This window comes from Sus scrofa, chromosome 3 (assembly GCF_054392235.1).
Source record: "Sus scrofa isolate SSC_HxYL_T2T_F1_AM1 chromosome 3, Sscrofa_HxYL_maternal_Yorkshire_Landrace_v2.0, whole genome shotgun sequence".
Classification (NCBI taxonomy): Eukaryota; Metazoa; Chordata; class Mammalia; order Artiodactyla; family Suidae; genus Sus; species Sus scrofa.
Window position 1 is genome coordinate 118,625,587 of NC_139385.1, and position 22,245 is coordinate 118,647,831.

At 40.3% G+C, this 22,245-nt stretch overlaps 1 protein-coding gene across 50 annotated transcripts in view; it reads right to left on the reverse strand.

Annotated features, from left to right (window-relative positions):
- LTBP1 (latent transforming growth factor beta binding protein 1) overlaps positions 1–22,245 on the reverse strand; it is a 523,079-nt gene that overhangs the window by 115,610 nt on the left and 385,224 nt on the right. For 31 of the 50 annotated variants that reach the window (XM_085019627.1, XM_085019610.1, XM_085019619.1 and 28 more), the window contains 6 exons: positions 20,033–20,132; positions 19,108–19,206; positions 8,038–8,163; positions 6,311–6,436; positions 5,447–5,569; positions 1,275–1,394 (listed from right to left, as the gene is read on the reverse strand). In XM_085019627.1, coding sequence (XP_084875753.1) covers positions 1,275–1,394; positions 5,447–5,569; positions 6,311–6,436; positions 8,038–8,163; positions 19,108–19,206; positions 20,033–20,132 — 694 coding nt within the window. Of the gene's footprint in view, positions 1–1,274; positions 1,395–5,446; positions 5,570–6,310; positions 6,437–8,037; positions 8,164–19,107; positions 19,207–20,029; positions 20,133–22,245 lie in introns of all 50 variants that reach the window. The other 19 variants (XM_085019630.1, XM_085019614.1, XM_085019631.1 and 16 more) reach the window with 2 other exon arrangements.

Below are 22,245 nucleotides of genomic sequence, written 5' to 3' on the forward strand. Positions count from 1 at the left end.
ATTTGGGGCAGGGGGCCACCTGCACCAGATACAGAGGCTTAGCTCATGTACTCTGGTGATGAGTCCAAAGCTTTGAAACTGTGAGTGCCTCTGCCAAGCCTACCTATCCTCTAAAACACCCACATGTGTCCCCAGAGACATAAGGAGAGAAAAAAAAAATGTATTATTTTGAATGAGGCTGGCATGGTCTGCCCCCTCCCCTGAAGCAAATCTTCTCTTATAATCTGTCCTTCGGCCACACTAGGCTTTCAGCTTCTAGAACATGACCTACTTCCACCGTCCATGAGCACACCCTCACCCCCACATGTCCAAAGGGACCTCCCTCCCATCTCTTTCCCCAGCTAAACCTCAAGAATATTCCTTGAGGAAATTCATCCCATCATATGCTCTTGTAACATCAAAGAACCCTCCTTGCCAGCATCTGTCTCACTTGTACATTTGCCTTTATTTATGAGATGTCTGGATGGGTACTGGTCTCCTCAACCAGACAGTAAGTTCCATGAAGCAGGTAGTATTTTCGGTCCCTCCATGCATCCCAGCACTCAGTACAAGTCTTGGTAGAGATAGTGAGCTCCACAGCATTTGTGGAAGAAAGGAAAAGAGGAAGGAAGGAAGGAAAATCTCAACTTATTGTCAGAAGGTGGCATGGAGAGGAAAGAAGGTCAACTTTTGAGAAAAAGATTACACAGAAAACAGAAATCCAAAGGAAAATCATTAAGGGGGGGACGCTACCTAGAGCTCAAGTCATTAGAACTAAAGCAGATTCATCACTTACCTTCCTCAGTGTGCCTCGTGGAGGTCCTCAGTATTTTTTACTTGAATGATGAATGAATGAATGAGGGTCATGGGCAATCAATGCAGAATTCCCTTTCTATCTTTGTTACTTCTGCTGCGAGGTCGTGTCTTTTTCCTGATTCTATGAGTCTGTGTGATAGCTTCTTAGGCCTGTTCTCTCCTAGCATTTTCTTCTTCACCTCTCTCCTCCCTGGGGCACGCATTATTTTATTTGGTTTGGGGTATTAATCACATCAGTGCTAACATTTGTTTCAATCGGAATTATCTGTCCCATGTACACTTCCACTTTCTTCCTGTCAACTCAATTTCTTCTTTTCTTCATGGTTAAAAGTTACTTGGAGCTTTCCTCAGAATGACATGAGTTTGCTACACCCCCTCCCCTTTTTTCCCATTTTGGCTCACTTGGCACTATGCCACTCTGTCAGAAAATGGCCCAGACAGAAGAAACACAACTATGATAAGAACACTCTAGTACCTACCAAGACACTGCCCATTCCAGCCTCGGAACCCTTCTGTGCAGGGAACACACTGGTAAGATCCAGGAGAATTCACACACTGCTCATCTGGACAAGTACTTGGAGTCAAACATTCATCCACATCTGAAAAATCAGAAAGTTAGGTCATGGTCATTTTATCAGAATACCAAAGCACAAACCAACCTGTGTGATGACAGGGAAAAAAAAAAGAGGCATGATATATCTCCATGTTGGTGAGAAAAACAATAACTGGAAAAGTGAAACACTGGGCCTGCACTTCAACACACAGCAATAAGATATGGCTGGGTATATCGTGACTGAAATATTTACACATGTTCAAGGGAGAACTTGGCCCCAATTCTCCTACTGGCAGGCTGAGACCTCTCCACTCTGGGAGCTGGCAGCTTCTCCAGGGCCACTTTCTGGAAATCAAACCTTCTAAGTAATGGTATATCTTGCCAGGAAGAAGTATAGGAAGTGGGCATGAGAAAATGAGGAAGCCACTTATACACCTCGCTAGAGGTTCTATCTGCAGACATGGCATGCCCTAGGGAAATCCCTGCTTTGGCTTCATGGACCCCCCAACATCCTAGGTTTGAATAATTTAAAATCTTTTGCATGATAGGAATTCCTTGGAAGTGGAAAAAGAACATTAGGAGAGAATGAACTCATCAAAAACTTCTAGGATTTCCCAGAAAACATGGTGAACCATCATAGAGTAAGATTTTCTGCTAAAAATATACCTTATTTTTCACATTCACAGCTAACTCAAGTTATTAATCATTGCTCTTCACAATGTGAAGAGAAAAAAAAGACACCTTAAAAAAAACTGTGGCAGAGATACACCAGATTTAGGCTTTTTCAAGAATGGTAAAATAACAAAATGGGAGCAAAGCAGGAAGTAGGAGAAGGTTCAACAGTTTAAAATGAGTACTAGCACCTTGGGTACCAGCCCCAGCTAAGATAGGTGTTTTTCTGCAGTTACATAATGAATTCAAGTAATTTGATTCAATATCTAAGAGATCTAAGGCTCAATATAAGATGTATATAGGACCTCTAATCATACTTAAAATATAAACAGCTTTTTCTGGACATAAGCTGAAGAGCGAAAGGGATATGTAATCAACACACTAAACATGCCTGGGTATTTGATATCTTCATCCTGGTAAATTCTCACAAATTATCTCCCATAATATACTGCTAGACATGAGTGAAAAGATGCTTAAAGTAGAAGATGTGAGTAATAAAGTAAGCACCAGGTCAGTGTTGTAATTTTTTTCCCCCTATCAGCGAAAACATCTTGCCAGTAGACAATGATATGCAGTGGTTTTTTTTTTTTTTTTTTTTTTTTTTTAGGTCAGATGTTCTGGGACTTCTTGTTCTACAAAAAGATGATGCTTGCCAGTTTCATTTTCCAAAGAGCAAGACATTCTTCTCTGGATGGGATTTTTTAAAAAATGGAACTACAACTGCTAAGTCAGAGAAGGTTGTTGAGATAGTCCAGTCTGATAAATAAGGTACGATGCTGAGCTACACAAGATAACATGCCTGAATTTCCTGCCACTCTCACTTCTGCTTGTTCCTCTGTCCATAAATGAGTGACTACCTGCCTGGTAATACCTTCAGAGAATAAAGGAGGCATGAGATAATGTCTGTGAACTACAATAGACTCCTTGGAGACTGGCGCTGCTTGAAAGCAACTCCGTCAGTGACAGCTGAGAAAATCTTTAGTGAGCCAGAAGCCCGGGGACCTTTGGTTCTGGTCCATGACGAAATTAGAAAACAGCCACGGTATTTGGCTCCTTCTTTTCAAGCCTTTTCATGGGGATAGAATTATATATTATTTACTCAGGGAATGCTGGTCATGTTTCCATTAAATAATTTCCATACACTAAATTATTTCTGAATAGTCTCCTAACTGCTTACCATTTACTTCATTTTCAAATTCCTTTTTACTCCTTTCCACTGTCCATCCTTACATGCTCTAGTTATTCCTTATATATCTTATCTTCCTGTCCTGGGTCTCTGTATAAAACCAGAGGATCTGTATTTGACTTTTTGAGGGAGCACTGCTTTGCATATAAATGCTTATCAGAAAAACCTATGTCTTTTTTTTTTTTTTTTGCTTTCTAGGGCCACAGGTGTGGCATATGGAAGTTCCTGGGCTGGGATGGAATCGGAGCTGCAACTGCCAGCCACAGGCACAGCCACGCCAGATCTGAGCCAAGTCTGCAACCTACAGCACAGCTCACAGCAAAGCTGGATCCTTGACACTGACTGAGGCCAGGGATCGAACCCACATCCTCATGGATACTAGGCGGATTCATTTCCACCGCACCACAGCAGGAACTCCCAAACTTCTGTCTTAAAAAAAAATAATTCCTATAATTATTGATGTTCTGAGATCTATGCAAAAACAAAAGGAGCCAGGCAAAGGAGAAATCAAAGGAAACTAACACCTCTTGAGAACGAACAAGGTGAGAGGTGACAGGTACCCTACAACCTACTCTAGCACCCATTTACTTGCATAATCCTGAAAGTTACCTGCATGGTTCCCATTTTACACATGAAGAGCTAAGCTGCCTCGGAGTGATGTAACTGGCTCCAAGTTAAACAGTGACTGAGTGTGGGGGTCATGAGCTGAGGCCATTGTCTCTGTTTTCTCCTGTCCCTGTGCTGCCCGGAGCAGAGGGAGGTCCCTGTAAGAGGGGAGTGGGCACACTTCACACATGTGCTGCCCTGTGGCCCTCAGCCGGCAAGGGAAGAGTCTACAGCTCCACTGTGAAGGGAGTTGATACAGAATGCTCCCCACTTCCTCCAGATAACTCAGAGCTGAGGCACGAGGCCAGCAGAAGAGACAGGTGCAGGCTGCCAAAAAATGTCTAATGAGCTCTCCCTCCAGGCCTGGTCATTAGAACCGTGAAGAAAACCACCCTGTAGAAGCCAGGGGACAGCTGAGAGCAGCCTGCCCCAACCAGCCTATCCCTCCCAGCTCTGGAAGCCCAGCCATGTCAGAAAAGAGGCTGCATCTCAGGCGGCCAGGCAGGGAACCGCGCAGAACCAGCACCATCCCCATACCCAGGCTCCTCAAAAATTCGCCCAGCCACACCTTCTCCTTTGCCCTCACGTTTCCAAAGCAAGAGGTTCTAAATCTTGAGATTTAGATTTAAGAGGTTCTTAAATCTAAGCAGAGGCTCAATGTATTTCTTTATGAAAATGTTTATTCAAAATGTTTCAAAAAGTACCTGTGGAACTTGGACACAAATGCAAGCAGAAATGTTCAAAGGGAGTTCCCTTCATGATTCAGCACTTAACAAACCTGACGAGCACCCATGAGAAGTGGGTTGGATCCCTGGCCTCTCTCAGTGGGTTAAGGATCTGGCGTTGCCCTGAGCTGTGGTATAGGTCACAGATGCGGCTTGGATCCTGTGTGGCTGTGGCGTAGGCCGGCAGCTGTAGCTTTGATTCAACCCCTAGCCTGGGAACCTCCACATGCTGCAGGTGCAGCCCTAACAAGAAAAGAAAAGAAAAGAAAAGAAAAGTTCAGTGGTTAATCATTTTGGCCCTGCTATAGAAACTCTTCAAAGTGCTTCTATCTTGAGAGCAAATCTACTGCTGAGGTCAATACTAAAGACATTTTATCTAGCACAGCTGGAATTTGACCTAGAGTTGGTCAGACAGCACTTCTGTAGAGAGTCTGCACCCAAGTCCCAGAACACATGTAAAAGAGAGAAGCTGAGGCAAAAGAATGGAACGAGGTGGAAAGGTCACAAATGCGAAGTCCACACTGGTGACACCTGCAACCGTGTCCCCAGATAAATGATGTATACCCTGTAATTAAGTCTGGGTTTGCACGAGGTCCCTTTGCAGTTAATTGTTCTAAAGTGATTTCACTCCACATAGCAGGGAAGGCAGAGACTGAATTGAGTAATAAAAAGAACATAAAAATGGAAAGTGACCCAGACAGAGCCACTGATGTGAGGCAAAGAGGCTGTGATTCTAGAAGCCAGGAGGAGCTTGGATGGCTTGGTGTCCTGCCCAGATCAGCGGAGGATAACTGGTACCAGGCCAGGGGCTTCCCCACCATGGCTTTTGGACCTGGCCCTGCATTTCATGGTCACGTGTGCTCAGCACTTAGAAGTGGTACAGTCTCCCCATCCTCTTAGCAGACTCACCCTCGCAATGGCCTCCCTGGGTCATGCGGTACCCGCTGTCACAGTATTCACACCGGAAGGCCCCCACAGTATTAACGCAGTGCCCTTCCCCACAGACGTCTGGCCTCAGACACTCATCAACATCTAGACAAAGCAGAAAACATTGTCGAGTTTTATTTCCCAACACATAATTTCAAGCCTCTCTCATCTCCCAGGTTACTTCAAATTTATTTTTTTAATTTTTTTGCTTTTTAGGGCTGCACCCGTGGCATGTGGAGATTCCCAGACTAGGGATAAAATTGGAGCTAGAGCTGCCAGCCTACACCACAGACACAGCAATGCAGGATCCGAGCTGCGTTTGCAACCTACACCACAGCTCAGGGCAACACTGGATCCTTACTTAGCCCACTGAGCGAGGCCAGGGATCAAACCTGCAACCTCATGGTTCCTAGTAGGATTTGTTTCCACTGTGCCACAATGAGAACTTCTACTTCAAGTTTAAATATATACATTTATAAAGAATCTGAAAAGGAATGGACATCTATATAACTGATTTACTTTGTTGTACACTTGCAACTAATACAACATCATAAGTCAACTACACTCCAATAAAATTTATTTTTAAAAAAATGATCTGATTCTTTCAATCTATCTCTTTGATTTGTTAAAAAAAAAATTGAGTGGTTTTGGTTTACTCCAATCCAAAAGAAACATTTAATCCCTCTGGTCTTTGTTCACATTTGATGATCTTCTGATGACTATGTTGTAACAAGTTTTTAATAATAATTTCTGGGTTGTCTGAATAAGCCCTGGGCTGACAGAATCTTAAGGGAGCTAAAAACTCACATGTAGGAATTTATTCATCAGAAAGATCACTGCTATTACCTATGCAGGTAGTCCCCTCCTCGCTGGCCATAAATCCAGCTGGGCAAATGCACAAGAAACTTCCCTCAGTGTTTTCACAGCGTCCCTGGGAGCAGAGGTGTTGGGCCTGAGCACATTCATCAATATCTGTTAATGAAAATACAGATAAAAGGGTTAATGCAATGTAACATGAAACTCTCGGTCTCCCTGTCGATGACATACCAGCATTGTATTTCCTGTGTCTCATAAACCTTTATAAGTGAGAACAGTAAAAGGAAACACGAGTGGCCTCCCTGAATACTTGGAGGACTGTTAGGAGGAAGAGGGGAATACACATACGGTGTGCTGCTTTAAAAGCTCAAGCTACAACCATGACACTGGTGTTTCAAAGAGAAGCACTTCAGAGCAACACAGAAGGACCCACCTGATTACTGGAGTCATGTAAGTGCAAGAATTCACTGTGCGACTCCCAGGCCAGCTCAGCTGAACGTCAGAAGCGCTGTGATAGGTGCTCTTGCCCTGTGCACAGGGGCTGAGCCACACTAAACCATCCTGACTGACTACCCTTCTCAAGTTGATGTTTTGGGCTTCCAAGCACAATGCATCCCATGTATGCAAATTCAAGAGAAGTAGCCACTTTGTGGGGTAGGAGGATGATCCCCTCACGCCCCATCCAACATACGTATGCAAAACCAGTGGCCAAAGTCACACATTAGTATAACAGCATTCAGCACAGTAAAGTAGGTTTAATTAGGTATAGGCCTTTGTTGCTCTATAGTCGCCTTATAATTCTTAGTGCTTGAATTTTCTTTTTCAAAAAAAAAAAAAGAAATATTAAATTTCGTGTCAACATAATAAAATGATTTACTTTATACCACTGCACTTTTTGAAATTTGTTTTTTTCCTGTAGCACATATGAGATGCCTACTTTATAAATTCATGAAGAGTTTCATGTCAGCATATATTGATTTTCAATATAGAAATCCCTCTTAGGAATTAAATTTTATGACCTTAGATGAACATAATTCTTTATTGCAGCATACATTAGTACTACTTTGTTTTGCTAAGTATGTCTGTAGATATTTCTAGATCTTTTTTTTCCCCCACTTTTTACGGCCACACCCATGGCATATGGACATTCCCAGGCGAGGGGTCGAATCGGAGCTATAGCTGCCAGCCTACGCCACAGCCACAGCAACACAGGATCCAAGCCATGTCTGCAACCTACAGCACAGCTCAGGAAAATGCCAGATCCTTAACCCACTGAGTGAGGCCAGGGATCGAACATGCATCCTCATGGATTCTAGTTGGGTTCCTTAACCACTGAGCCATGAAGGGAACTTCCTAGATCTCTTAATTATTTTATATTCTTTACCTGAAAACCTGTGTGGAATTAAGGAATTTATTTCACCTTTATATTATTGTATTACACTTGGCAAAGCAGGTGGCAGTGAACCAAGAGGTGAGGGCCTCCTAGGAGTTTAGCAAACCTTTTTTTGAGTACCCTTAGCTCAGGGATAAAAATTAAAAAAAAATTAAACACAATAACATTTTCCCCATCATAGAAAACATTGTTCATGTGCAAATATTTGCTATTTAATCATTTCAAGTGCCTTCTTACCAACACATCTTCTCTGCTGCTCATTAAAAAAATTAAACACAATAACATTTCCCCCATCATAGAAAATGTTGTTAATGTGCAAATATTTGCTATTTAATCATTTCATCTACCAAAAGTGCCTTCTTACCAACACATCTCCTCTGCTGCTCACTGAACTTGTAGCCATCGTAGCATATACAGGTATACCTCACTGGCAGGTTAATACAGTGTCCTGCTCCACAGATGTCAGGGTTCACAGTACATTCATTGATTTCTTTGAAAATAAAAAAAAAATGTAGGGGAAAAACAGATATAAACAAAGATTTCATTGCTACTTGCAAACCATTACTTTGTGTTTCCCGACCACCTTTATTGCCAGGTATGCAATTAGAAAACAAAAGGGAACCTCGAAAATCAAGTATGAATTCATTTGATTACTTTATAATTGGTCAGTTAGTTCCAGCTGAGGTCATCAATAATTCCTAATGGAACAACTTCTTTATTCTGAGTAATTAAGTTTTGACCACATCCATGGCATGCGGAAGTTCCTGGGTCAGGGATCGAACCCATGGCGCAGCTGCAATCTGAGCCACTGTGGTGACAAAGCCAGAGGCTTCACCTGCTGTGCCACAAGGGAACTCCATGAAACAGCTTCTAAGATGAACTGGAGAAGGTGGAAATTCAGAAAGAGGCCAGGATGGACATGATAATCAAATCTTAACTTCCAAGATGGCCTACCATGAGTTTCTATCCTTTCCAGTTCAAATCATATGATTTCTCCTGCTAAGAACTAGGTGGTAACTTTCTATTTTTAGCAGGCCAAATTCAAGTTCCAAAAATATATTCAACCTCCTCCCAAATGTCTTATTAATTCTCCAGAAAGATTTACCACTTCTAACCGAAATAAAACTTCTAGATGCAACTTACTCAATTTGCCAGTTTCTGCAGGAGCATATTTTATTTATACTGGTAGAATACAGAATCTTCTTCCCTGCTCACTTCCTCCCTTACTCTCCTGATTCCTGCATGAAACATGCTTCTTCTATGAAGCCTGAGAAGATAGTCCCAAGTCCTCGCCCCACTCAGAGACACAGGCTGTGGTGAAGGTGAGGTCAGAGGAGTTCCTAGTGGGTGAAGGCCATCAAAACATGCTTTATTGGAGTTCCCATCATGGCTCAGCAGTAATGAATTCAACTAGTACCCATGAGGTTGCGGGTTCAATCCCTGGCCTTGCTCATGGGTTAAGGATCCGGTGTTGCTGTGAACTGTGGTGTAGGTCTCAGACTGGGCTTGGATCCTGCATTGCTGTGGCTGTGGCATAGGCTGGCAGCTGCAGCTCCGATTTTACCCCTAGCCTGGGAACTGCCATATGCTGCAAGTGAGGCCCTAAAAAGCCAAAGATAAACAAAAACCAAAACCACTTTATTACCAAAAGGACCTGAGGACTCAAAGGGGACCTTCTGAGGTGAATTACTCTGTTTTTTTGTGAGACCTTTGTAAGGATGTACAGTATTATAGTAGGGGTGGAGGTGCTCAGAAGCCCAGGCTTGGAGATAGCACAGGTTTTCTTAGCTCTGTAACAAGGAGCAAGTTATTTCATCTAAACCTCACTTTTCTGCATGTGTAAAGGAGAATTATCAGAGCACCAACGTCAGAGTGTGAGGTTCAAAAGAGATAACCTAAATAATACATGCAACCCAATGCCTGGCATATTATATGTGCTCAATAAAATTCAGCCTTTAATACTAATTACTGGGTTATTTCTACTCAAAGTCATTTAAGAATATATAACAAAGAAACAACACATTTATAACAATACTACCTAGGGCTATTATTTCACCGTCATCAATTTTAAATAAGGAGGATGCCTTTTCAAAGAAAAATAACTCACATTTACCAATGCCACCATATGGCTAAGGTTCACACACCTCACATACGGTTTTCAAACACCTGAGCAAGTATACCTGCCTTAGCAAAGCCCTACATATAATGGTTGATTTCTACACAGCTCAGAAGACTGACATGTAACCAGCAATGCTATAGATTTCAGAACCCTGTCCAGCAACTGCAGAAATAAAGGAACAGAATACCAAGCATCAAGAATATCAGCATCAAAATATTAGACCGTGGATGAACCCAAGTGACTATGGAAGAAGACCAGGGGCTTGAGCATGATAAGCTAAATCACACCTTTGTCTATGGTTTGAATGAAAAGAAAAATAGGCATGTCACCAATAACCCACTGTGAGTTCTGAAAAAAGATGTGAAAAACAGTGCTTTAGCAAAAATTCACTATGGAAGTGACCTACATTGGGGTTGAGGTTGCTCTCCAAAACCCAGACCACATTCATTTTTCATCAAGTGTTATTCACTGTGCTGTGATTTGAAGACAACTGATGCAAGTCATTTGAAAAGTTGCTATGTTTAAAAGGAAGCACATGACCCCAGAGCTGCAGCCTTTTATACAAAACACTTGGATTTTAAGAAAACCACACATTTACAAATTAGTTACATCTTCAGTGAGCCTATTTATGATAATGCACTGTCAGAAAAAATAGATTGTTTAGAGTCAGTAATATCAAATTACAAAAAAAAAAAATCCAAAAGCTAAAAACACAGGTGATTATCATGGTTGCTTAAACTTAAGTGGCTGATAATAACACAAAACAAACTATGATACATACATGGCATAGATTATTATATAATCACTAATAGGCTAGGAAAAGGCTTATTTGTAAGTGATTATAGCTGGGTAAAAATTTTAATATAGGGTATGATCTAAATTATTTTATACACAGAAAAGAAGACTGGAAGGAAATAAATCTAAATGTAGCATTATGGGGATTGATACTGCCTTCTTTATATTTTTACCTATTTTTCAAATTTCTACAATGAGCAGATGTTATTACTTTTATAATCAGAAAAGTCTTTCTTTAAAAAATTTATAATTTGGGGAGTTTCCATTGTGGCTCAGGGGGTTAAGAACCTGACATAAGTTCCTACTGTGGCACAACAGAATGGGTGGCATCTCTGGAGCACTGGGACATAAGTTTAATCCTCAGCCCCACACAGTGGGTTAAGGATCCAGCATTGCTGATGATCTGATCCCTATCCCAGGAATTCCACATGCTGAGGGGAAACCAAAAAACAAAATGAAACAACAAAAGAAGCTGATATAGTGCCCACAAGGATGTGGGTTTGATCCCTGGCCTTGCTCAGTGGGTTAAGAATGTGGTATTGCTGCAAGCTGTGGCACAGGTCGCATATGGGGCTCAGATCCGGTGTTTCCATGGCTGTGGAGTAAGCCCCAGGTATAGCTCCAATTCAACTCTTGGCCCAGGAATTTCCATATGCTGTGCAGCCATTAAAAATCACAACTGTCAGAATGGCGGTCACTAACAAGTCAATAAATAACAAATGCTGAAAAGGGTGTAGAGAAAAGGGAACCCTCCTGCACTGTTGGTGGGAATGTCAACTGGTACAGCCACTATGGAGAACAGTTTGGAGATACCTCAGAACACTAATTATAGAACTACCATATGACCAGCAATCCCACTCTTGGGCATGTATCTGAACAAAAATTTCCTTGAAAAAGATACATGCGCCCATATGTTCACTGCAGCACTATTCACAATAGCCAAGACATGGAAACAACCTAAATGTCCATTGACAGATGAATGCATTAAGAAGATGTGGTATATATACACAATGGAATACTACTCAGTCTAAAAAAGAACAAAATAATGCCATTTGCAGCAACATGGATGGAACTAGAGACTCTCATACTGAGTGAAATGTCAGAAAGAGAAAGACAAATGCCATATGATATCGCATATCTGGAATCTAATATACAACACAAATGAAACTTTCCACAGAAAAGAAAATCATGGACATGGAGAACAGACTGTGGTTGCCAAGGGGGAGGGAGTGGGATGTCTAGTGTTAACAGATGTAAACTATCGCATTTAGAGGGGATAAGCAATGAGGTCCTGCTCTATAGCACAGGGAACTACATCTAGTCACTTGTGATGGAACATGATGGAGGATAATGTGAGAAAAAGTATATGTTTGACTGGGTCACTTTGCTGCATAGTAGAAGTTGACAGAACACTGTAAGTCTACTAAAATGGAAAAAAATTCATAAATTGCGAAAATCAAAAAAATCTGAAGGTAAAAGGAAATCTTCTCCAGGTTCTACTCCTAGACCTCAGTAAGAATTCTCTTCTCTGTTTATAAGAACTCTTTAGTAGAACAGTGGGAGAGGCACATCTTCAACTATCTATTCTTAACATAGGTAGGTGCCTTCTTCGGAAATTATTGGTATTTGGATTTACCTCCTTTATGTTCATTTCTGCCATTTTCTTAAAATAGAACCAGCATAATGATCAAATTTGTAAAAATAAGAACTAGGATATGGCTTAAGATACTGGACATAAGAATTCAGAACTAATTAGAAGGTTATGCATGGGGGGGGGTTCAGGAAATGCTTGATCACTACTCACTTCCCCAACCCTCGCGCCTACCAATCTGTTGATTACTAAATATTTATTTGTCCTTTTTTAGGCATAGCTTTAGAATGAAATTTTTACCTGTGTGAATAAAAGTCTTCAAAAATGAGTGCTACTTAATTCAAATGAGATACATTCCTATGCCCGCGTGCCAACATATTTAAATTGTTTCTTTTTAAGTCAGCTTTAAGATAGAAGAAATGTTAAGAATTTTAACTTCTTAGTCCTAAGAAATGAACAACAGTTGCCTTTCCTTCCAATCTAGCATTTAAAATAGGAGCTATGAGGTTGAAATATTTATGAGGGAAATTTGAGCATTTTTAGCTGATTACTTCATAGATTATGTATATAAAGATGTAGCTTGAAAACACTGATCCCTGTTCACACAAACATATGTGAGAAAATGCCACTCTGACACCACTAGAGGGTACTAAGAAATACATCAAAGCAGTAAACGGACATTTACTAACATATACTTGACTTCTGCATTGTTCCATTTTTTTTTTTTTAACTCAAGTGATGAATATAACTTTTTTTGCAATACCCACGGCATGGGGAAGTTCCTGGGCCAGGGATCACCCAGCGCCACAGCAGCAACCCAAGCTGCTGCAGTGACAATGCCAGATCCTTAGAATGGCTGCTGTGCCACGAGAGACCTCTGTGAATGGAACTTTTATCAGTTTGTCCTCAGAGATTCCTTTTATCCATTTGCTATGAGGATTCCACCCTTCTACATTAAAAAAAAAAAATCTTAACTTCCCAACACCTCTGCTTCCCTTCAGTGCTCACCAAAAAGTTTATCAGATTATAGTCAACAATACTGTTATTATAAACTCCAATGGTACTAAGAGACTCAATCTTTTTTAAAAAATATATTTCTTTTTTTAATTTCCCCAATACATTATTTTTTCCTGCTGTACAGTATGGTGACCCAGTTACACATACATGTATACATTCTATTTTCTCACATTATCATGCTCCATCATAAGTGACTAGACATAGTTCCCAGAGCTACACAGCAGGATCTCATTGCTAATCCATTCCCAAAGGCAATAGTCTGCATCTATTAACCCCAAGCTCCCAATCCATCCCACTCCTTCCCCCTTCCCCTTGGCAACCACAAGTCTGTTCTCCAAATCCATGATTTTCTTTTCTATGGAAAGGTTCATTTGTGCCATATATTAGATTCCAGATATAAGTGATATCATATGGTATTTGTCTTTCTCTTTCTGACTTCCTTCACTCAGTGTGAGAGAAAAGACTCGATCTTAACTGTTATCAACACAAAAAAAGAAAAGTATGGGGTATGATAGGGTTGTCAGCTGATGCTTCTGCAGTAATCACAGTGAAAAATATAAATTATCAGACAACACACTGTACATCTTAAACTTATATAGTGTTATGTGTCAACCACATCTCAAAACCAAAGCCAAAAAAAAAAAAGATCAACACCATTTTTAAGGTAAAAAATAAATTATTGGCATTCCTATTTTAAAGTGTAAAAAAAAAAAAAAAAAAGGCATATCTCCTAACCACCTCTTCCTGTGCTTTTCCTCCTTGTCTGTTGTACTTTCATTCTTGAGCACATATATGTTACATGGAAAGGTGAATCCTGAAGGCACTGTCTTGAAACTGAAAGTTTTTGGCTTTTTCTGTGTTTTGGGGGGCAAAGACATTATGTTTCACATTTTTCTCAGAGGTCACTCACACATAGGCATGTGACCCTGTTCCCATGGAAAGCGTCAATTCACGTCAAAGCATACATTTCTCTGTACATGCTGACTGCATCCACATGAGCACTGGGAATTCAGCAAAGCCTCGAACAGGAAACACTAATTGCTGGTCTTCAGGGCACTCCAGTTAATGATAATGTCCTGTCTTCTAAAGCATGTCTGGTTTCCCAGAGATCAAGAGACTGCTCCCACGGGACTCATCTAAGAGTCCTCCTTCACAGCACCCATCACATGTTCCCTGGTTTGAAGGACCATCCTAGTCTTCATGCTAAATATGGCCCCTGAAACACCTTCACCTGTACCTGGCCAAGGACCTGTTTCTTTCCCTAGAGTCCGTTTAGAATTTGGAAAAAGAGTCAAGACCAAGAGCCAATGGAAAACCAAATGCTCCATTTATCCTGACAACAAGGCCAGGGGTGGATTTAAGAATTTGGTGTCTTTATTACATTTTAAAGAATTAAATGAAAAAGAAAGCTTTTGGCAAAATATGACCATGAGTATGCTGACCTTTAGTTTTTTTCCCTCATCATGTGAATACTCAAAATAAATAGACAAACAGAGCTGGAAATACTAAAGCATGACGCTTTGACATAAAGTTCATTTTCCATTAGTATGCACAGCTTATTGCAGCTGTAATGATGCTGGTAATATGCATTAGGGACAAATGTTTTTATAAAGGGGTCGTTTCTGAGATCTGGAAAAGACGTGATGAGCAAGAGTTTTTATAACATTTGGACCATAATGATTACAAAGGTTTAAACAGGGCAGTCATGTATGTCAAAGAATAATTTTTGGTGGGTCTACAAGGGCCATGGAGAAAGTTTAGGAAGAGTCAAAGGAAGGCATCCCATGGAAAGGTTTATAAAAATGCCCTGGCTTCCTAACTGCCCCACAATGAGCATTAATTGTCCCACAACAATCGAAGCAGATGTTTCCACTTGGTAAATACTTGCCAGAGAAACAAAGGTTTGATTTTCCAATCTATCCTTGAGCTATTAAGACACTATGCTAAATCAAGAATTTATATGCTGAAATGTATAATTTATTTGGAAACAGTATGCCAATAGTATTGCAAGCCACCAACTCAGCTGCTAAGAGTGGAAAATATCACACTTATTCCCTGAAAATATGTGGATCACTTCATAATGATTGCAAGTCAAATTAAATCTGATGAAATCTGCAAAGGCTACTTCCACTCTCACCATCGTAATGATATCATCGCTAAGCAATGCGGAGCTGATTTTATTTATTGTAGATGCCTACTTATTATTCTATTCCTTTCTTCATTTATGGATGAAACCCGTGGTGACAAACATTTACCTCCTTTGTGTTCTAGAAAAAAAAAAAAAAACACCGCCTAATGTTCTGGAGAGAATTGATCAGATTGCTCCTTAATTTACATGTTTGGCTCTCTCATCAAAACCAATGGAAACATCCATAATTTTTGATTTAAATTAAATTTGATACAAAACAGCCTTGTTCTAGTGTAAATTACATAGCATATCTCCAAAACCGCAAACCCTTTAAATCCAATGACTATTTCCAATGTTCTCTCCATGGGTTGTTTCAGAAAGATTCTTTTACCATAGGAAGTAAGAGCACCTACAAATGCTGCATGAAAATGAAATTTCAATGTCACTTGTTTCCTGGAAGGAAATGCTCGTGCTTCAAACATGTCAGAGCAGATGTTAGCCCTGTAGCTCTGCCAAACTCAAATTAAGTTGTCTCCTAACAACTTCGTATAGCACAGCTACTTTCATTTTTTTCAAATCAGCTCTATAGTTCAGTCGAAGCTGAGTAACTGCAATTTGTCATTCCTTACACAGCTGCATTTAAATGATGAAACTGCATTTATCTAGCCAAGCTTAATTAACCTCTACAAAGCTAGTTTGCAAGAAGTCTGTCCACACTGATCAGCCATTGTTAAAAAGGCACAAAAGTATGCCTTCCCACTGGAAAATGGAAATTGAATACTTGAAAGAACTAGTGAATTACATGGACACACTGCAATTTTTCTTTTTAACATTGATCTAAACAATGAGAAGATCCTTGCTGACCGAGATGGTGTATTACATGTTTGTATGCCTTGTAATGCATAGCGGAGTCTCTCAGATGTGTTTAATCAAGTGGGTAGACAGAGACATGACTTCAGAACAGAGAATAACAATTTTAACCACAGCCATTTTTTAGAAAATCACAAGCATTTCATTGTAATCATTAGAAATACTTAGAATAGCTAACATTTCTATATCACTTTACTCAGTGTTTATAATAAAACCAAAGAGCAGTGGCCCTGCATTAATGTAGGAAAAGCCATGGCTCTGGGAGCAAGTGCACCCGGACAGTATCCTTGAAGTGGGTGAAAGCACACTGCCCAGTCCATGGTATGACTCTGCACTACTTAGGACCTTGGGACAGAAGTGCATTTTAAAGACACTTTCCAGTATGCCATACCAATTCAAATATCTAAGAGAAATTGCATGCACAATTTCAACGAAATGGGTAACAGTTTTTGAGGTCTTTTGTTTGTTTGGTTTTGGCTGTACCCAAAGCACGGTGAAGTTCCTGAGCCAGGGATCAAACCTGTGCCACAGCAGTGACAATGCCAAGTCCTTAACCATTAGGCCACCAGGGAACTCCTATTTTTTGTTTTTGCTTTGTTTTGTTTTTTAACAGCTGCACCTGCAAGTAGAATCAGAGCTGTAGCTGGAGCCTACGCCACAGCAACACCAGATACAAGCTGAATCTGCGAACCAAGTCACAGCTTATGGCAACGCCTGATCCTTAACCCATTGAGCAAGGCCAGGGATTGAACCTGTGGCCTCATGGACACTATGTCGGGTTCTTAACCCACCGAGTCACAATGGGAACTCCTCCTGTTTTGTTTTGGTTGGTTGGTTTTTCTTTTGTCTTTTTAGGGCCGCACCCATGGCATGTGGAGGTTCCCAAGCTAGGGGTTAAATTGGAGCTGTAGCCGCATCTGTGACCTACACCACAGCTCATCACCGCAACGCCAGATCTTTAACCCACTGAGCAAGACCAGGGATTGAACCCAAGTCCTCATGGATGCGAGTCGTGTTCGTTAACCATTGAACCATGATGGGAACTCCTTTTTAAAAAAACCATACAATTGTATGTATTTAAGGTGTGCAACTTGATACTTTATGCATATACATTGTGAAAAGATCACCATGCTCCAACCAACGAACACATCTGACCAAGCACATTTCTATTTGAAATGATGCAACTCATGTTTGTGGAAGGTAAACTTCTAACAGGGGCTGCAATCTCCTCCATTAGATTCTCCTGCTATACACTGCCCATCTCACCCTGTAAGGGTACCATGAGGTTAAGTTTTTATGATATATCTTAGTGATATTTTATGATTATAAATATATTTTTCTACATTAGAATCTGTGGAACACACAAAAAATCCTAAAATGAAACAATACCCAAACCTCAGATCCCACTACAAAAAATAATCACTGTTAATACTTGGTTAATACTTTTCTTCTAGCATTTCTCAATTTATATATGTCTTTTTTATACCACTGGTTTAATACTCGACATTTTTCATTTTTACATACTTTATTTTGCATTTATCAATGTCTTTTGACCATTTTTCTGCTAGATTTCAATAAAAATTCTGCAAAAATACTGTAGTATTTGATGGTAGCTTAATGTTTCAGTGTAGATATAATCACCTATTTCCCTAGAGTTAAATAGGTTTTTTTTCCATTTTCTCTATTATACATGATGCTATGCTAAGTATCCATTTATACAAACCATTATAGAAGTTCAGGGGACATTATTTCCTTACACTGGTTTTCTTTTTATGAGATTACTGAGTTAAAAGTCTTAAACATTTTTCAAGTTTTTTTTTTTTTTTTTTTTGGTCTTTTTAGGGCCATATCCACGGCATATGGAGGTTCCCAAGCTAGGGGTCTAATTGGAGCTACAGCAGCCGGCCACAGCCACAGTCACAGCCATGCCAGATCCAAGCCACATCTGTGACCTAAACCACAGCTCAGGGCAATGCCAGATCCTTAACCTGCTGAGTGAGGCCAGGAATGGAACCTGCAACCTCATGGTTCCTAGTCGGATTCGTTTCCACTGAGCCATGACGGGAACTCCTCAAGTTCTTGATACATACTAGCAGTTTGTGCTTTCCAGAAAAGTTGAACTAGTTTACTTTCCTTTCAGCAATGTTTGAGAGGCTCAATTTCACTTTAGAAAAAATTAAATACTAATTTGCTAAGAATAAAGAATTCGCCTTTTAATGTGCATTTCTTTGACTACTGGTAAAGTTGAAATTTCCTATTATATATATGTTTCTTGGTATTTTTTTCTCTGTGAATTGCCTAATTATATTATATCATCATTTTTCTATTAGTATTCTTTTTGCTGATGCATAAGACCTCACTATGCATATACATTGTGAAAAGAGCACCATACTCCAACCAATGAACAACTTTTAGGCTGTTGGTTTCAAATTATGATAAATTTTAATAATTTGTCACTAATGATGAAAATAACACATTTACTATAAAGGATGTTGAAAACATATAAAAACATATTGAAGAGCATAATGATTATCCATGATCCTATTAACTGGGGATGATTAAACACTTGGATGACTTTCTCTTTTTCTGTGTTTGTAAACATTTAAAAAATAACACTGGAATCACTTTGTTCTGTATTTCTTAGTATTATGGCATAAGCATCTCCTCATGACATTAAATATTCTTTTAAAACATTACTAGTTATATGATATTCTGCTATATACTTATCATAACTTATTTAAACATATTCCTCCTTTTAAATAATATTTAGATTATTTCCAAATATATGCTATTACGTCTAATCCTGCCATGAAAAATCTTATATATACATGATACAATGTTGACACTACATTTAAAATGAAGTTCACATCCACAGTCTCTTCCACAGGCACTGTAACATCAATCCTGCACATACCTGTTACTTGAGTAGGTGCAATGACTTGGCTGGCACTTGACGTCGAAGCTTCTGGAGCTACTTCCACAGGCACAGGAGGTGATGTTTTTTCAATCACTACTGTATGAGAAGGGGGGGAATAAAATGAAAATTAAAGCCGGTTAAGGGCATTGAGATCCCATTTCAAAATGCAAGCATAATTTAATCTAACAACACACCACAGTAATTCTTGCATATTAAAACAGCCATAGGTCCCTCAAGCTCATGGGATGGGTTTATTGCCCTGGTTTCAACACTGAGCAAGGATAACTGAGAGCAATTCAGAAGCCAAGAAAAATGACCCTTCATCAAATGATGAGCCTCAGTAATGTTCTAATAATGTATACTACTCCTGACCACGGAAAATGGTGAAAACATTTTACCATTATAATACTTAGAATACAGTACTCCCCCTCACTTTCAGGGGTTATCTTCTAACACTTGCCTCCCTCGGGGGATGCCTGAAATCACAGAGAGTGCCAAACCCTATACATATATATAAAACCCTATATAATGGGCAGGAAGCATATACTGCATGGATACTGGACAAAAGGATGAGTCACGTCCCAGGCAGGATGGAGCAGGACGGCTTGAGATTTCATCACGCTACTCAGAACAATGCATGATTTAAAACTTATGAATTGTTTACTTCTGTAACTTTCCATTAACTATTTTCAGGCTGCACCCGACATTAGAAAGTGAAACTGCAGATAAAGAAGGACGGACTATACCATGTTTACACTAACCCTGTATGAGTGTATTAATGTACATAAATGTATTTTGCACATTTCACTTCTCTTAGGAATTCTCATGATTAAAACTTTGAAATCAAAGACACACAACAAATCCTCATTTTACTCTTGTCTTCAGGATACCCTTACAAATAGCACAGATCAACACAGGCTACCTGGAAAATGTGGATGCAGATGAATGGTTGAAATGCCTGGAGAGAGCTGGGGTTGACCAGGCTCAAGTTTGGTTTTCTCTTGATCCAATGAAGGTATTTCCTGGATGGTTGTATTAAGAAGGAAAAAAAAAAAAGAACTGAAAGAAGGGATTTTTCACTTTCATATATTACTATTTTTATTTAATTAATTCTACTCTTAGAAAGGCAACAAATATCACAGGGCATTATACAAAAAGCTGTGCAATTAAACAACAACAACAACAACTATTGCTGTGCTGGTAGTATAGCTAGCCCTTGAGTTTTCCCAGCAGTGCTGCAGACATACCCTCAACGCAAACCTTTTCCCTGGGGGCCCAAAACAAAAGACCTCCTCAGATTTTTTTAATTGAAATATAAAGTTGATTTATAATGTTGTGCCAATTTCTGCTGTACAGCAAAACAACTCAGTCATACATATACATACAGTCTTTTTTAAATATTCTTTTTCATCATGGGCTATCCCAGGAGATAGGACATGGTTCCCTGTCCTGTATCATTGCTTGTCCATTCTAAATATAATAGTTTGCCTCTATGAACCCCTAAACTCCCAGGCCATCCCACGCCCTCCCTTTCCCCCTTGGCAACCACAAGTCTGTTCTCTAAGATCTTCAGACATTTTAGACAAATGCCTTGGCTCAGGGGCCCACATTTGATCTGAAACAAGCAGAACTCACCCCAGGGGAGAACTAAACTGTCACCTCATTCACACGTGGCTTCTGCCCACATAAAATAAGAAGCTATACTTTGCAGATTCAACAATGGATACAGGTGTGTCACAACAAAGGAACACATGGTACCTCAAAATATTTTAAGCCCATCAGTCATTGCAGTAACTTTATACCTCCACCTCTCGTCACCAGAGCAACAGAAAACCCGGGACTTGGACGTGCATCCTGAGCTGCCTCGAACTCCTGTCCTGTTGCCCACTCCTGTCCCCTCAACCACAAGCAAAAAAAAGAGACTGACATCCATGGCTCATTTTGCAGTTACAGCTCTTTAGAACTCCCCAAGACTGAACAATGAGGCTAGATAAGGATCTGTGTCCTCACCCACAGCAGTGTGGGGGGAGCCCTCACATCACCACCCCTCTAACAGTGTTCATCAGATGATGTGGTCATTCCTTCCCTCGCTTGCTTTAATTACTGTCACCTTCCAGAAAGCTCAGTCTCCTGGCCTCTGTTTCCATTCTACTTTTTCTCCTAAATTTCCTTATCACCTTTTCTATAGCCTCTCCTACTTTTTATAAAGCAGACATCCTGTCCAATATCTATCAATGACCCACTTTTGCAGGCATGAGTGCTTACAGAGTAACTCCTTTTAGATATTCCACAAATACCTCAAATCCCTCTCTTCCCCAATCCATCCAGGCTGCCATTCCAACTTCTTCACTTCTGTCTACACCATAGCTCATGGCAATGCTGGCTCCTTAACCCACTGAGCGAGGCCAGGGATCGAACCTGCATCCTCAGGGATCCTAGTCAGATTTGTTTCTGCTGCACCATGATGTGAATTCTGATCCATCCAGGTTTAAAGTCCTGTTTTTGTCCTTGATCTTTCGGTCCTAATTCCAAGCCATGCGCATCGCCGCTATGCCTTCTATTTGTTGCCTTTTTCCACATCCACAACCCCCACTGCTCTCACCATTCTCAGTTTACTGTAGTCATCTCATCGTTCTCTTAAGCTTCCTCTTTCTATCTCAGTTAATCCTGAATGATGCATCGTCTAGAAACACTAAACAGTACCTTTTCCCACATTTTCTTCTCTTCTTAGGAATAGTGACTAGCTTTTCTATTACCTATTAAAAGGTGATCTCAGTCTTAATTGCAGCCCCATGGTCAACGCCAGCAAGGAGAGGACCATAACCAGGGTCCTCCCAAAGCTTACAGACACAATTTCCTCTGTCAGCACGGGGCAGCCAACTTCCTAATCAATGCCACTTCTCCACTTGACAAGGAGGGTCTGGGTGAGGATCAGGGTATCTCCTCATCAGTTGCAATTGCAGTTTGGTTCCGACCCTTCCAAAGCAACTCAAGTTCTCTTTCAAATCAGTCTCTCCTGCAACCCTAATTGCCCTCTCGCAGTCTGCCCCCTCCACGACACCTTGGCACATATAATTTCTCAGCACCAAACCACCCTCTCTCTTCATCAGTCTTTAGTATCATGAGATCTCTGCA